Consider the following 16,511-nt stretch of genomic DNA (forward strand, 5'->3'; position numbering starts at 1 on the left):
TTCCCTACACCAACCGAGCGCACCGCACCCTCCCGATCACCTCCTCCCACGCAATTGGCGACGATCCCTTCGCAGGAGACTTCAAGGATATGAAATACGGCGAACAGCTCGAGCAGGAATCCGTTCCAGAATGGAGTTTACGTGGGTTGCCCCGTTCCATTCAGTTCATGCAGAACCCAATTGGCACGTGAAGGCGATTCCAGCTGACCGGTAACTTTCGCCAACAGATAACGTCGACTACAACTCGCTCAAGCACGAGATCAAGGTTCATACGAGCCGCGACCAGGCGACCGCAATCGCCATTCCCGGTCACCAAGATGCTGCTCTCAAGCGTTTCGAAGATAACCTCTACCACGAGCTTTGCCAACAGCACGACCGGGTTGATCTTTTTGTTTCCAGCAAGGCGGACGAGCTTTCGCGTCGACTGCGTAAGTCCATGATCGATCGAAGAGTCTGTTGTGTACGGGACCCAATTGGCTGACGCAAGATCCAGAATACATCGCCGATCAGCTTCAAAAGTTGATTGTCAAGTGTGCCGAGGAGGGTGACCGTATTTCGATCAAGCGGCATCGACGGTTCGCCAAGTACGAAAGGGATCTGCTTCGTTGCGGAGAAGAAACACTTGCGCTCGCTCGTTTCATCAACGCCCAGATTACGGCTTTCCGGAAGATTACGAAAAAGTACAAGGTGGGTGTTGCACACTCTATCATCCGCAATTGTGCCGTTGCTGATTTGCTTCTTCAAGAAATGGACAGGATCTTCCACACTCGGCGCACGCTTTCGCGAAAACGTACTCGCCAACCCTAAGAGCTTTACCCGTCGCGACCTGAATAACCTCCAAACACGTTACGAGGAGTTGCTCAACACTCTCCGTACCTCCACGCCTCAGTTGAGCGAGCCCAGCTCGCCCTCCTCCGATGAACAGACACCCACGAGGCGAGGATCTACCGCAGAGAGTTTCTTCACGCCTTTGCCACCAGCAGAGCGAATTCCTCGGAGGCCCATCCAGCAGCAACAGCAACAGCACTACTGGAATGAGTATGACGATGGCAGCGAGAATGGTGGACAGGAGGAGGAATACGCCATTTATATCAACCCTGACGCAGACATGAGCTTTCCCGGCCTGGACTCGATGCGCGCGATTCTTGCCGCGCCCTTCCGCCACGCAAAGACGTGGTTTTCAAGGCGGCAGAACCCTGAGGGGCAGCGACTGTTGGCCAGCGAGCCCTTCCTCCAAAGCTACGGCGGCATTTCACCACTTGGCACGGATACCGACGACGAGTACGCGAGCTCTGATGGTATGCCTACGAACGGATATGCCACGCATTATGCTACGCTACCCAGCATTAACGAGCAGCAAGTGCGGCGGTACCGCGAGCGCGTTTTGTTCTGGGCCACCATTGGCTGTTTCGGCGTATCTTTCCTACTACTCCTTGTGGCTGGTATCCTCATTTCAACGGGCCGCCACAAGCTACGCGCAGAGGTCGACGCTGGCGTGACAGTTGGCGTCGTGGCCAGTCTCTTCAGCGCCTGCCTCGCCTTGGGCATGTCGCTTTATCGGCACGATGATTTGGGCATCTGGCAACGTGTGGCCGTGTATAGCAGCTTTTTCACAGCCTGCATGCTCAACGGTATGCTACTCATCCTTGTTGTGGGGAATGCAGCATAGCGTCCCCTATCTTTTCTTACTGTTTTGTTTACTTGGGCTGGGTTGTCATGACCCATGTTTGAGTCCTTTCCTTTGTCCATTGATTACATGCATCGGCGACTGGGAGAAATAGTGGAGGGGTAACTTGAATTTTGTGGGACTTGTTTTTATGTCTCTGAAGCGAGGTGAGGAATTTTGACAACCTTGAGGAAAATTCCCAGGAGCGTTTGTTTTTTTCTTGAAATCAGAATACCGGCCGCATCACTGCACTGCCCGCCTGTTTGTTTTTCCGCCCCCAGATACCATAAGAACATCAATACCTATTAGAATTGGGCAAAACTAATGGCTTTACCTCATCTCGGCGCCTCTTGACGATTTGGCCATCGTCCAAATTCCGGTGAGAAATGACTGGGGATCCGTAGTGCCGTGCCCGACCGATATTGATATTGCAGGGATGGAATTTTCTCATGATTCAGATGAATGCCATCTTTTCTTCTTCCCTCTATAGTCCATGATGATGGGTGATGTGTAGTATCCCACAAAGATCTCTGTTGTTTCATTTCCCCCCCAGTAGTGGCGGCGTCAAGGTGGCGGTCCGTTAACATGTTCCTCTTGGCCGGTTCCGGCATAAACCAGTCAGTTCCAGAAATAAACTGAACAGAGACAAGCCAAAGGGCCAAGAGCATGCCTTTGCTCGTTGGCCCCACCGCGAGCCTGAATGCGAAATGTCTGAGACAGACGGGGGGATAAGAGCTTGGGCAGAGAGAGTAACACAGCAGGTGAGTGACCCTGCGCGTTGCACTCGGCTGAGGGCTGCTGGAACAAAAGTCTCCCAGACTGGAGATGCCGTTGCCGCTTGGACGGGCAACATGTCGAAAATCCCACCCAGCCAGCTTCTCCTCATCCCAACTGCGGCCCATCTTGATGGGCAAGTTGACCCGAATGTCGCAAAAGCGCAGAAAAGGCACGTGCAAGGAATTTGTGGGGCTTGCTTTTGCTTTCCAGCATAAGAGCTACGTGGGCAACTAATGACACGATGAGAACGTTGCGCGCAGCCATGGAGTCGAAAATCCGGGTTGGAACCGCTTCGTCGATTAACGGCATGGGCCGTTTTTGGCGCAAAGAGGGGTTGCCTCATTATCCTCTAGAGGCAGTCTAGGCACTGGTCGTAAGATAAAGAGCTATGCGACGATACATCTGGCGCAGAATTGATATGCAGCAACTCCAAACTTAGCCTCTCTGCTTCATCGTGGAGAGTTCGATTTACGAAAACCCGCCCAGATCCGGAGTGCAGAGTCTAGCCCCATTACGAGCAAGTGCTTGGAGAGCATGACGGCGCCAGCTTCTGCCCTTTAACATCTGCAAAGTCCCTTGTTTTTCGCCTTTCAATTCTGAGAATCTCCCAAATTTAACGGTTGACCAGCAGAATTGCTTTTGTTGAACCCCAGCAAGTTGGTGATTGGCGAAGTGCCACGACCTAATTGCAAATAGCCCGCAATCCTTGATAGTTGAGCGTACCGTCCTCAATCCTTTGGACATTCGTACAAGAATGAGGCTGTCTGTTGCAGGAAATCGCTCAACACTGTGCCTCCAACGGCTATGGAGTTCTCCTTGTATCGATTTTCCAAGCAATGCAGCCATAGCCTTGCGAAACTCGTCGGGCATTCCTCAGCGCACAGGCGGCTCCCCTTTCCCCGCTATGCAGTCAACGGTGCTGCAGCTGTTGCCGGTGTTTGACGGAGAGCAGTGACTTGAGACTCGAGTCTCGCAAAAACTTGCTGCAGACTGAAGCGAGAATAGGGTTCATCGCAAGCCTCATCCGTGAGCTCTGGACCGGTCGCATGGAGGATGACGAAGTGTTGTCATGCGATGGTGCGTGTGATCAACACAGATCGCCCGGGGGCTGGCGAAGGCTGCGGACCTTCCTCAGTTCATACTGCAATCCTTTGCAGAGAGCTCACGGTAACACGGCTGACGCTGCCGCCAGACGTGGATGTATAATTTGACGTTTCAACATATACACATGAATAGTAAAATATGCCGGTGACATCTCGAAGCAGTGCGATGTGTCATCTCCACCGCCGCAGGCTCTGTTCGGGCGGAGTCGAATTTTGGTGTCTTCCGAGGGGCTGAGCTTCAACTCATTCTGGAGCCGAATAATGTCCGCAAGTCATATTTCCGAGGGTACATCTAGACAAGTTAGTCTTCAAAGCTCTCAGCATGCTTGAACCTATGGCGGATTGCTCACTTTTTGCACATTTTGACGCCGGTGCTCCTCGCTTCGTGGACCCTATCGAACTCTTCCAAAAGCCATCCTGTGACAAAGAGTTAGCAAATCGTTCTCTCTTCACGCCGTCAGAGATCATACGAGAACAGGCCCATCTTTTAGCTGTGCTCTCAACGTTCTGTCTAACTTCCGCCATGAGGGAGTCTGCGCCTTCTATGAGAGAGTCGTAGTGAAACAGAAGTTGCATCGTATGAAAGAGAGCGTATGGCCAAACCGCAGCGCAGTGTTCCAAGACGTCATCGCGGTTGGAATAGGCGTTGAAGATGCCATTGGAGCCATCAAGCACGAGACCAATCGTGAATTTGATACCGGCAACTGCCTTCTTCATTTCCATATCTGTCTCTGGATCACGGGCAGGCATCCCTGGTCTATTGGCAGTATACAGGAAAGAGTAGAAAAGGAGGCAGAACAAGCTGTGGCAGTCTTAACATATTTCCAACCGCATCGGCGACTAGCAACGTACCTAGCGCAAAGAGCATAAGTGTTGAGGTTCTCACTCCAAGTCTCGGATCGGGTGATAAGAGCCTCAATCAGATCTCTCGTGGCGGACTCAAGCTGAACAAACGAGTAGACAGTCGGAGGCTCTTCGATCTCAGCATTTGCCGCCTCCCAGTTAACGGCGTAACCGAGAAGAATGGCGGCCTGGCAAGACCTCTGAAAAGCGCCGACGCGCACCGATGCTGGGATTGTGGTAGGGTACCGCTTGATCATCTTAACAGGCCCGTTTCTGTCATTGTCCCAAAGGATGTGCTCCGTTGGCAGAAGGTCGTCATCGGAGGGCATGTCCATCTGGAGCGGTGTCCAAAGTGTTGCGGATTGCTCATGGGAGATCCTAGTCAAGTAAGCAAAGACACTGGTGAAAGACACCAAAACGCTCTTACTTGTCCATAATCACAAGAACCCACCACAGAGCTCGATTTTGTTCTTCTTCGGGCTCAGCAGCCAGGTCCTCTTCTTCTTCCACATATTTACCCGGTCTCAGATTCAACACCTTTCCGATGGAGGCCGCCTCGCCGAATGTACGATAGCAACGAGTGATGTCGCCGTGCCCCAACTCGTACAATGATAACAGAACACCACACTGAACGTGCTCGATTTTAGGTTTCGAAAAGGCTTTCCTCAATGTCCATATACGCTTGGCCGACTGGTAGAGCGGATGATGAAGCATAGCGGTGGACGAGAACTCGTCGCAGTTCCAGATAGTTAAGAGATGGATGCACAATACAACCAACGCCAAATCAGAATCGTTGGGGTTGCTGTCAAGCTGAGCCGCGGCACAACGTATTTGCCAGACCTCCGGGTGGATCACGAGGAGCCAGGTGTTGACGGTGTTGAAATAGGTGTTGATGGAAGCTTTCCAGTCGATTCCGTTACCGTTCAAAAGCTGCATTATCTGACCAGCAGTGAAATCAACCTGGTTGAGCCAGTCAAAGGCAGGCCGCGCGTCGCCGTTGGAAGAAGAAGAGGCATTGCCAGCGGCGCCCTGCGAATCAACAATGGTCAGGGATGGCGGGTTGACGACAAAGTCGTAGCAGCAGTTGGTGGTGAGTCTGCAAGGATAGTCAGAATACCTCGGTGTTGACAATTTTGGCAGGGGCAACCTCTCTTTTCTTGGAGGAAGAAAAAAAAAACTACTCACCTGGTGCATCTAGAGCAAGCGGGCAGACCTTTGTCGCACTTCTTCTTGGTTCGGGTGCATTTTTCGCAAGCGCGGTGGGCGCGGGGCGGGGCGTCTGCGGCAGATTGGTGACTTGAAGACGACGACAACCGATTTGTGTAACGCGAAGTTGAGTTGACGTTGTCAGAATCCTCGGACGGCGGCGTCACGGCAAGGCGTTGGACCTGTCTCGCCATATTATCTATCGTGCGTCTTGGTAGTCGCTACCTCACGGATGTTATATTTCCAAAGAAGCGCGGGTGCCGCCAAAGGGCAAAACGACGCGAAGAGATAAATTGACGCAAGAGATGGTGGAAGCAGAGTTTCGTTGGTGCGAGCCTGGGAGGGTCAAAGGAAAAACGAATTTTGGATGTGTCCCACCACGAATTCGATTCTGCAGAAAGTTGTCGGCAGGGACAGCACAGCAGTGAAGTGGACTATCCGCGAGGTGATTAAGCACAGCCGATCAATGCATGCAGGACCGGCAGCGGCAACAGCGAGCGACGGCAGCGGTAGCAAATGCAACGGCAGAGGCAAGCCTAAGGTAGCTTAGACAGATGAGGTCTCGGGGATGTTTGGATTTGTTGGATTGGAGCTGGGCTGAGGATTATTAAGGTGAGGTAGGCGCAACCACAAGCTACGGATACCTACCGCAAAGGAAGTGTACGGAGTACTTCCATTGCGTACCCGTACGGGAAAACACTAGTGTTGAATTGCTAGCCGTTCTCTCAACTGCGATGCTCCCTACTAGTGCCGCATGCTCCACAGGTCCAGACTCTCCGCGAGTGGCCTCTTGTAGCCAAGAAGGGACTCAAATGGAGGGGGGCAATGGGGGGGAACAAGTCAACCCAAGCGGATCCTTCCTCGATACAGTCTTAATCCCGGCCCCGCTTACCACTCGACGGCCGCTGAAGATGGGCACACATCTTCAACCATGTTCAATGCTCAATGCTCAATGCTGTCCATGTTGTTGCCGCCCATGTCACTCGTCTCTTTGTTCAAACCATGGAGGCACATGTGTAACACGAGAACGGCGAACGGGAGACAACTTGGCAGCCTCGCTCTTTGCTCAGTAAACAATGACGACTCACGACAGCCAAGCCCGCAGGAAGGTAGGTATTGGGGACGGTTGCGATCAGCAAGAGCCGGCTTGTTTCCGTTTCTTTCTTCCAGCCCAGCAGTCTGTCCTTGTGTGGCGGCTACATCGGATAATGATGTCTGACGCTGTTCAGTCTTGGCCAGGCGACGCCGTGAGGGCCAGTTTCTGACTGACACTCGCAATCAAAGACACAAATGTTCTAGCCAATGGAACAAAACATTCTCTGCACATCTAGATGACTGCACTATACCAAAGGTACATACCGAAAGCCCGGGTTCGAGACTTGTGGCCAGCAGCGGCAGATTCCAGATTCCAGATTCCAGATGCTTGAGTTCTTCCCTTCCAATTGACAAGGGAATTCGACAAGATGGGAAAGATAAGCTACGGTACGTATTCTTTCTCGGCACCTGTCGTGCTTCCTTCCCGAGTCTTGTCTCCTCCTTGCTCCCGATCAGTGATCACTGCCCATTATTGCCTGCCATATCCACACGTTCCGTCCACATGTGCCCCAATTGCCCCAATCATCTCGGGTGTCACCTGCTGAGCTGCGCTTGGGCCCTCGACATCGATATCTTACATAATCCACAGTCTTCTGCATTCGTACTAGTGTCACCCTCACCCATTATCCCATCACCGCAACGGACATGACCTCCGCCAACCAACAAGGACACCATCAACATTTACCACCGATTGCAGCCAGATACTATCAACATCTTTTGTGTCCTATGTCTCGGTGTGAGACAAGCCAACAACGAAAATAGACAAGACAGTTACACGCAGCCTGGTAAGACGAACACCTCGCAATCTTCCAGAACCAATCGAAACATGCTAGAATCATCTCAACAACCCGCATGCGCGACCGCGACCGTCGTTACCCCCGAATCCGGTCCGGAAGAGTTGAGCAATGACGTGCCGCATCGCCTCGAGTCGTCAGCAAGCCCCATGTGTCTTCACCGCAGTTCCCTCACGTAGGGCTGACACGATGGATCACGGCGCCCAGGAAAAGCTGCCCATGCCTTCCTTCATTCTGACGACCCCTGGCCAAAGGGACCATTCAAGCCAGCGACGGCTCCTCATCCGACGTTACACACGTTACACAGCATTTTCTGTACCTATTCTCTCGGAACTTTCGTGCCCATTTCCAAACTTCCACCGTTACTTCCCTTTGTTGTGGCTAGATTCCTCTTGACGTCGACGATTGGTCATGCGGACGAACTTGAGCCCGCCTTACGGCTTACGGGAACGGATTATTTTGGAGATAACGAAACGGTTAAAACCAGATTTCTGGGTGTCGGCCATGACGGAGTCGGGCATCTTCTTTCCAACCGTCCCGTCTCCTCCACTCCCTCCCACCGTAGGCACCGGAGGACGGGAGCCACGGCTTGTTCCGCGTGGATTCTGCAAGGATACAGTTGGTCAGCTTCGCGGTCGCAGACTCCCAAGCTGCACCGCTTCCACATTGACGCGACATGAGCCTTTCACCAGGGATCCGAATCCTACCCCCAACCTCTCTAGCGACGTGCAGCTTTTCGGGGGCCAAAACTGCTAAACATGGCCGGCACATGAGGAGTTGGTGTGCTGTGAAGGACAAGCTCCACTTGTAGCCGATGACCTCCGCGGTCCTCGGCCCGGGGCGACACTCTGCAAGGTGGGAATTCGCCCGACAAACGTGTAGTATGCTTCGGCCGTGTCCTCGGCCGACCGGTCTCCGCATCCGGATGCTGCCAGTCGACCCGGCGCGTTACGCCGGACCAGTTCTGAAAGACCATGACTGGGATCAAACATCCAATGCTCCAAGGCTATTCCCCTGCAGATGCAGGAACTTTTGGAGCAGTTTCCCCGCGTTGCGTGCTTCCCGGTTGAGTCATTCGGCTTGTTAGTGCCAACAAGCCAAGGAACCAACTTCTTTCGCCCTTGCGATGACATACCGAAGACCTTCAAATCGCGACGCTTCCCATGATGTTGTCTGCAGGACCTTATCCCGACTCGATCTATTTTCAGACCACCTGTCATACCAACAGAATTGGACACGGCACATTTCTTACTCTTGCCCATCATCCCATCTAGCAACCGGATTGTGTCATTGTTTTCGTCCCCCATCAGCCAATTGAATGATAGTTTCGCACCGTCTGTAAGTCTTTTACCCACTTTTATCGTATCGGCTTCGGCTTCGGCCTCCCACCAGACCTTCATACCTTCCGCTAGACACTACATGACCACTTCCCAATGATCTCGTTGAACCTTGGACTAACAAACTTACAAGCCCTCAACAACACTTGGAAACCCCGGAACAATGTCTAAGCCACAATTCCGCATCCGCCCAGGAACCTCCGCCGACACGGCAGCCATCGTAGACGTCTACATGGCCGCCTTCGGCAACGACTGGGCCGTCGACAAGATGCACCCCCGACGCCGCGAGTTTCCCGAGGACTGGCGCGCCGCCGCCTACCGCTACTTCTACGCGCGCTACTGGGGTCCCGAGCAGCAGCTGTTCCACGTCCTCACCGTTCCAGACCCCGACTCAGCCTCCGGCGAGCGCGTCGCCGCGTTCAGTTGGTGGCGCCGCCCCTACCCTACCCCGGCCGAGAAGGCCGCGACCGAGGGCTACCTCACCCTCCGCGGCTGGCTGAAGCCCATCTTGCTCGGCATCAACTCCCTCACGGATTACCTCTGGCCTCCGAGGTCTCTCGACCCGGCCATGCTCACCATCTTTGACGACACGCACATCGCCTCGGACGTGCTGACGCAGGACCCGGAATACCCGGCGCGCAAGACGGCGTGGTACCTTTCGACGCTGGCGGTGGCGCCTGGCGATCAGGGGAACGGGTTCGGGTCGCTACTCGTCCGGGAGGGACTGGCGCAGGTGGACAAGGAAGGCGTGCCGGCGTGGCTTATCGGGCTTGTCGGGGTTGAGCCGTTCTATCAGAGGCTCGGGTTTGTGATCAAGGGGCGGGCGAATGTGGGGAGGCTTGCGGAGTGGGATGGCGGGTCAATTATGTTTAGGGAGTAAGAGAAAGGTCTACCTTGGACTCTGGAGGTTGAAGCTTTGCACGGCTTCTTGGGTCAATGGAATTCATGAATGAGACGACGTATAGATGAACTCACGGGGTGTATAACTTTATGATATTGAGAGCGACGGGGATTTACTCTTTGATATCTAGCGTTTATAGAAGAGTTGGAAGAGAGCAGACAAACACAATGCTGCAACGGCAGTTTGTGCGGTTTGCATGGGCTCATTAATCATACCCAAACCATCGGGAGAGAGACCTTTTGTAGGGTGAACTTTACATCTCAACACCCTTTTCCATCCTGTTACAGATAGGCTATTGTTGTGATTGTGCTTAATCCTACACGAAACTAACCCTCCTATAAAAGAAAATACAAAAAGAAAGAGGCGCATTTTATTTACTGAGCGTCAAGTGAAAGTCCTCTAGAGTTGTTGTAAGTGGTGATGGTACAACTCGAGCTTGTGGAGGTCAAGTCCTCTAGGTTTACCTTTAACCTATTCTGTCTCGAGGATAGGTTTACAGGTGGTGTAGTGGATTGCGCCATTCTGCTGTGAAGAGGGAGAGAGAGCTCTAGAGGGGTCGGGGTTCGGCACTCTTTTCCAGTAATGTACTACTTTACCTAACCTTTTCGGCGAGATATTTGCCAATAACCACCCATCGAGAATCGATCAAGGCAGATTTGCAAGACGGAACGACATCAGACAATGTGAATCGTCCAAGTTTTCCACAGGGGTAGCCTCGGAATCATGCATTCTCTCCCTTGATCTATTTCCCCCATTATTCATCTATCAAAAGAAGACACAGCCAACCACGACTTCATTGTTTGGCTATCACATCACATCATTTCACACCAAGGCGTATGGGAAGGATCTTAGCTTAACTGCGTATTTCATTAGGCTGAGCTATCTAAGCGTTCAAAGCCCTTGCAAGACGAAGCGTTATCAAACGAGGTTCAAGGAAAGTTTTTTTGGTTTCGCGTCCGCTTCATTCCGCCCTTCAGCCATCTTCCATACTCTCCTCCGGTTCCCTTTCAGATCTAGTCGTCTTTCCACGTGACAACTTGTCGTTGCTCTGCGACTTGGACTGATTCGTGAGATGTAACGACCCACTGTCAAGAGCGTGAAAGAAGTCAGGGGAAAGAAAAGAAAGAAAGTTGGAGGGGAAAACCGTTCCGCAAAACTGACCAATGGCAGAAAACTGCAGAAGAGCTGGAGACGGGTAGAAGCGAAGAGAGAGGAAAACGCGTTGGAGGCAAAAAAGAAGAAAAAGAAAAAAAAAAAGCAAGAACCGGAAAAGCCAACGCCGTTTTCAGGTCCATACTGAATCCCAAAACCCAGTCCCTTCCCATCCGTCCGTCCGCCAGAAGAACCCACCCAAAACCGCCGACAGCCTCCGTCCGTATTCGTACAAATGCCAGTTCCACTCCCTACCATCACCCGAGTCGTGCTTCCAGATCGACTTTGCTAGAGGAGCAAAGAGTCGGAAATAGTGAAAGAGTTGCCCTGGCCATCTAGGACTTTCTAAAAAAGAAACCCAAAACCGACCCCCGAGTTTTGCTTGTGTCAAGCGTGTGCCGTTGATCCGTGCGATGTCCAGTCATCCATCATTCGATCGTTGCCAGGGCTGCAGGTACGTGGCCAAGCCCTTGCCGAGAGAGAGAGAGAGAGAGAGAGAGAGAGATAAAAGAAAGTCCGTGGTGTACAATGTGAATTTTGTTTTCCGCTATTCCTCATGCAAAAACTGGCCGTGCAACGAGAGGAGGAAAAGAGAGAGAGATAGTTAAAGAAAGAGAGAGGTGTAGGAAAACCAAATGACCGCTTGCCGTCCCCCAATGTTGACTCCGATTTTGATGCCGTGTCGACGTGACATGAATGCGGGTATAAGGAAGGCCGTTTCAAAAGAGTGCTTGTTTCTTGTCTCGATCTCGGATTGCCCCAATCAATGACGGGTGCCGTCATTCATGGACTGCATGGGCTGCATGGGTTGCATAGGCTGCATGGGCGGGGTGGCGTACGAGGAATGGCGCGAGTGCTCGGGAGTGCGATCATAGCCCTGCTGGTTTGGGGCCACCGCGAAGCCGTGCGCAGAAGGAGCGCGGTGCATGGCACGGGGTGCGTTCGGAGTGCTCTGGTGACGGGTGTGTCTGTTGGCGCCAACGGGACCAAGGCGAGCGGCGGGATTCGGCTGGAACGGAGAAGCGCCGTAGGCGTACTGCCGCTGAGGATCCTCATAGTAGTTGGGCTGAGCAGCCTGGGCGAATGGGTTGTCGTGAGGACGAGGGTAGGTGCCATCGTACTGGTCTTGCGGCTGCTGTTGCTGCGGCTGCTGATCAACCGGGTTGGGGGCGTATCCGTAAGGAGCGAAGCCCGAAGACGAGTTGGGTCGGTACGTGGGAGCCTGTCCCTGGTGGAAGCCTCCGCCAATCTCGCTCTGAGATCGCTGGTGGTATGCCCGGCGAGGGTCAGGATAGGTAGGCATGGTAGTCGAGGTCTCGAGGTGAGAGGCCATGGACTTGCTGCCGCGACGCTGGGGAGTGGGGGCAGGGAGGGGGCCGCCTTGAGGACCGCCGGCACCGAAGATGAAGGGGCCGGAGCCCATCTGGGGCTGGCGGTAGTAATCCTCCTCAGGATGGTTCTCGCGGATGTTGCCAAAGGCAGGGCGGTGCGGGATGTTCATGCGACGCATGCCAGACGGAACTCGAGGCATACCGGGAATCGCATTGCGATCCTCGTAGAAGCCGGCTAGAGATATATCAGTATTCTGGACCCAGTTTCCGGATGAGAAGGTGTGGTTACTGTCATGGCCCCAGTAGGCATTGGGCTGGCTGACACGTCTAGCCATAGGCATTGCCTCGGGTCTCAAGGCGACACCCATCGACTGGGAACGCTTATGAGCAGCGCCGCCGCTTGTCTTGCGCTTGAGGTAGGTCTTGGGCTTCTCATCGGGGCCGTCGCTGCTGATGGTGGGGAGGATCTCGATGTCGGGGATCTGGCTCAGGCTGCCACCGTCGATCTCGGTCTTCAGCTGAGCGACAATCTCCTGAATAGCAACAGTGGTGTATCCAGCACCGCACTTGCTGAGGAGCCATTCGGGGACGGCAGTGCCGTTGAGCATAGCACCGTCGAGCTGCTCGTCCTCGGACTCATCTTGGTAGGCACGCTTCTTCGACTCCTTCTTGTCCTCCAATCGCTTCTGCTCTCGCTTGCGGATGGCAAGAGACCAGCTGTTCACCACGCCTGCCTTGCCAGCTCTCTCATTCTCGTCGCTCCACTGCTGAACTCTGGCGATCTGCTTTTGAACAAGATCGACCTGGAGCTTTGAGTACTCATGGGCGTTGCGGTAACGGCTTCGCTGGTAGTGCTTGCGGCAGAAATGAACCCAGACGTGGGCGGGAATCATGCGGGTGCAGAGCTTGTTGCGACCAAAGATGTGCGAGATGGCCTTGCGAGGCTGAGATCCAGTGTCGCAGTTCTCGATGTACATACACTTGATCTCGTCGCTGCCCGACACGGCAGGGGGAGAATCGGGAGGCGACATACCGAAAGGTTGCTGCTGTTGCGGTGGGAAAGGCGCTGTTTCTGAAACCGAAGGGAAAGGTTGGAAGGTGGGCGCAGAAATAGCGGCAAAATCAGGCGCGGAAACAGCCCTTTTGTGAGTTCTTGAAGATTGATCTTGCGGTAATGATAGGTAGTTGAGGTTGTCTTGTTGTTGTTTTGAGTGAGGGCTATTGCTCGATGTAATCAGTAAAGAGTCCAGCTCGGAATGGAGTTTAAGTAATATTGGGCGGTCTGAATTGTTCGGAGAAAGTAGAAGGAACGAACGATCTCGTTTGTTTGGAGGAAGAACGGAGGAGTTGTGTGATGGAGAGGAAAGGGGGAAGAGGGATCGAGTCTCCGAACGGTGATTTAAATAGGCTGGAGAAGGAGGATTATCGTGATGCTCAAGGCGGTCTCAAGGTGGTGAAAGGGAATTCGATGTGAATCACAAGGCCTCCTTGGACCGCAGATTCGATTCACAGTCAGATGAAAGGGAAGGAGCGACCCGGTCAGGTCACGTGTGAGATCGCAGTTCGATGTGAAGTTCATTCACGTGAGGTCGAGGCTATCGTGAGGTGAATGAAGAGGGTGAAGTGAAGATACGGTAGGTAAAGTGAAACGAATAGTAGTTGGTAAAATAAAATCAGGATAGGGGAGGTGCGATTGAGTTGAGCCAGGTGATGGAAAAGCGCGATCTGGAGAGTTGAACGCGGACTGCTCCTGGCCAGCGATCTCTTTCAAACTCAAGACTCATGAGATCGAGGGCGAGATTTGGGAATGAGTAAATCACAAAGCGCATATTTTCACGTACCTCAAACCATCAGTTGGACTTGATCGGTTGCTACCACCCATACCTCTGGTGATCAAGATAGCATCTGACGGACTGCCTGGTCGCCCAGTCCCCTTCATTGCGGGATCCAAAGCTACTGGATCATGTTGACCCATCGTTCGTGGGGATGGAGGCTGAACATCAATCATGCCCGGGCCACCCATACCCTGCTGGTGATCGAGTTTTGTGTCAAAAGCCGGTACGTCGTTCAACAGGGACGTGAACGGCTGAATGCCGCTCACAGTAGATAAGGAGGATATCCTCGAGTGTCCTCCGGATTGATTTGAGGAGGTGTACGATGACAAACTGCTGTGGCTGTCGGAGAACTTATGTTTCGGGGATTTGGGAAATCCTCCTGTTACGTGGTGCCCATCATCTTCGCGGGGGAGGTTGGGCCTGGACGAGATTAGAATCTACAGGTAAAACGAGAGCACCTTTCTGTAGCATGGAGACTCTTGCAATTCCGACGAGATAATCCCGTGGAAACACAATCGCCTTTCAATGAGGTAAGGCCAGCGCAACGGCAGGGAAGACGGCGCCAAGTACTTGCCTTGCTGTTAGTTGAGCATCCGAATCACCGGAAATGCTAGTCCTTGGAAATGTTAGCCGCTGTGTACTATTAAGGACGATAGTGGAAACTGTCAGGAGCCCAGGCAACCTCCCAAGCTGGCTCACCTTCGGCTAGTCGCAACATGAAGTTGCGACTCTGGCTCGCCTAGGTATGCCAGGCTTCGCGAGGGAGTCAGTCTACGAGGTCGTCCAAATACAAAAGTGCACCAGTGTTGCGCCGAGAACGGGACCATGCAATACATACCGGCCAGGGTGGGTACTCGTCATTGGAGTGATGTTGGCGGAATGCGCCATCTCGTGTGCCAGAGAACTGAGAGAGCTGGCCCTAGAATGGCAGTTCGACGAAGGAGCGTCGCAAGAGCTCGTGGAAGCCGACTGATCCACGTCGGATTCGCTGTAGTATGTAGGCTTGGTGTGGGAAGCAGGAAACTTGTTGTCAAGAGCTAGGTGAAGAGAGTAACCGCCCGCATCCCATGGCGTGCGGTTCCGCGGTGCTCTAGCGTCGCTTGTCCGCCTAGAAGAAGCTGTCTTCTCCGGGGACGATGTGGTGATTTGTCTTTGGAAAATCGGTACAGAAGTGGTTTCGAGTGAGTTGTCCCGAATAAATGGCTTTTTTCCCGCCGCTACGTTCAGTAGTGATGTCACGTCCATCGCTCAAGCGCGGACAACGTGGGAGAAGTTTTGTCGCCGAAACGAATCCAGTTTGGCGGTCCCTTGGGGTGGTGACGTGATATGTGTCCCTGAAAGCTCCCTCTTTTACGTCCGCCGGGTATCGTGATGTTCAGTTCGTAATAGTCCAACTTGTAATCCTCAGTTTAGATGTCGAGAACCTGTCTCTTGTTGTCGATGATAGTTATTGGTGAGAAGAAGATAATGTCCGATCTCTAGGATCCAGTCCGATACATCGGATACTCGTCGTCTGTTAAACCCAGGTTGCGAAGGTCGCACAACTAGGGGGACAGGTAGGTAAGGTGACAGTGGTGGGAGGAAGCGTAGGGAAGCGATAAGGTTGATGGGAGATCCCAAAGCTTTTGTGTGTGGCGCCCGGGAGGCGGGCAGGCGACGAGGGAAGGGGAAGGGGTAGTACAGGAGGCGATGACAAGTTAAGAAGCAAACGATAAGAATATCAGACCTATCGTTGGGATCGCCGTTTCAGAGTCGCACTGACAGTTCCAAAAGCGGATTGAAACAGCCGAAACACCTTCAAGTCGCCCAGTGGTGTACTTGAAGGGTCATCCGAAAGGGACTTTAACACCTCTTAGCTTGAACACGCCCTGGCAGTTCGCAGATGTCGGATCGACCTCGAACCGAGAGAAACAGAGCAGAGGAAACAGTGACTTCCTCGTACCGTAGCTGAGGCCCCAAAGCTGTACGATCAAGGGGGGTGACGGGTGGCAGTGTCAAAGTAGGAGACGTCGTGCAGACACGCGAGAGTGGCTTGCCGAACGCTGGTGCGGTTTTTCTAGATTCCTGATGCTCCGAATGCGAGGCTGTTTCCCAAACGTCGTGATCTTGTGCTTCGAGAAGAGTGCGAAGACAATTCCAGTCCAAAGGTTGAATCTGAATCGGTGCTCGTTTCCTCCGGGAGTACTTGTCAACAACGGCAAGAGGCTCGGCGAAGTTCGTCAAAGTTTCGTTTCGGGAGCGCAAGTACTATCATGCCATGGAAGAGGCACACGCCAACCTCGACATAAACCAAATAGTGACAGAATTTTTGGCAGGCTTCAGACAGATGCGGATGATGTCGAAATGTGAAGGGGGAGTTCAAGGCCAGTGTCCGGAAAGACACAAGAAGAAGAAACAAAAGATAGGACGAATGGTCAGCGAGAGACGGGGACGAGCCCGGGGGGTCAGGGACAGAGGTGAAGTAGGGCTGT

At 53.1% G+C, this 16,511-nt stretch overlaps 6 protein-coding genes across 6 annotated transcripts; 2 read left to right on the forward strand and 4 right to left on the reverse strand.

The window, feature by feature from the left end:
* Window positions 1-89: 89 nt before the first annotated feature.
* On the forward strand, window positions 90-1,669 carry CABS01_01722 (SPX domain-containing protein; the record flags this gene model as incomplete). Its single annotated transcript, XM_060535102.1, has 4 exons — window positions 90-141; window positions 228-428; window positions 494-687; window positions 746-1,669. The coding sequence occupies 4 exons, from the start codon at window positions 90-92 to the stop codon at window positions 1,667-1,669; spliced, it is 1,371 nt and encodes a 456-aa protein (XP_060398291.1).
* A 2,120-nt stretch (window positions 1,670-3,789) lies between these two features.
* Window positions 3,790-5,789, reverse strand: CABS01_01723 (uncharacterized protein; the record flags this gene model as incomplete). The annotated part of the gene is made up of 6 exons (XM_060535103.1): window positions 3,790-3,838; window positions 3,897-3,963; window positions 4,017-4,348; window positions 4,399-4,767; window positions 4,817-5,485; window positions 5,575-5,789. 6 exons carry the CDS (start codon window positions 5,787-5,789, stop codon window positions 3,790-3,792), a joined length of 1,701 nt encoding a protein of 566 aa, XP_060398292.1.
* Window positions 5,790-7,961: 2,172 nt separating this feature from the next.
* CABS01_01724 (uncharacterized protein) lies at window positions 7,962-8,405 on the reverse strand (the record flags this gene model as incomplete). The annotated part of the gene is made up of 1 exon (XM_060535104.1): window positions 7,962-8,405. One exon carries the CDS (start codon window positions 8,403-8,405, stop codon window positions 7,962-7,964), a length of 444 nt encoding a protein of 147 aa, XP_060398293.1.
* Window positions 8,406-8,984: 579 nt separating this feature from the next.
* CABS01_01725 (acetyltransferase) lies at window positions 8,985-9,701 on the forward strand (the record flags this gene model as incomplete). The annotated part of the gene is made up of 1 exon (XM_060535105.1): window positions 8,985-9,701. One exon carries the CDS (start codon window positions 8,985-8,987, stop codon window positions 9,699-9,701), a length of 717 nt encoding a protein of 238 aa, XP_060398294.1.
* A 939-nt stretch (window positions 9,702-10,640) lies between these two features.
* CABS01_01726 (uncharacterized protein) lies at window positions 10,641-11,132 on the reverse strand (the record flags this gene model as incomplete). The annotated part of the gene is made up of 1 exon (XM_060535106.1): window positions 10,641-11,132. One exon carries the CDS (start codon window positions 11,130-11,132, stop codon window positions 10,641-10,643), a length of 492 nt encoding a protein of 163 aa, XP_060398295.1.
* A 505-nt stretch (window positions 11,133-11,637) lies between these two features.
* On the reverse strand, window positions 11,638-13,236 carry CABS01_01727 (uncharacterized protein; the record flags this gene model as incomplete). The annotated part of the gene is made up of 1 exon (XM_060535107.1): window positions 11,638-13,236. One exon carries the CDS (start codon window positions 13,234-13,236, stop codon window positions 11,638-11,640), a length of 1,599 nt encoding a protein of 532 aa, XP_060398296.1.
* Between the last annotated feature and the right edge of the window lie 3,275 nt (window positions 13,237-16,511).

Source organism: Colletotrichum abscissum, assembly GCF_030869225.1.
Source record: "Colletotrichum abscissum strain IMI 504890 chromosome Unknown Scaffold_3.1, whole genome shotgun sequence".
In the NCBI taxonomy this organism is placed as follows: Eukaryota; Fungi; Ascomycota; class Sordariomycetes; order Glomerellales; family Glomerellaceae; genus Colletotrichum; species Colletotrichum abscissum.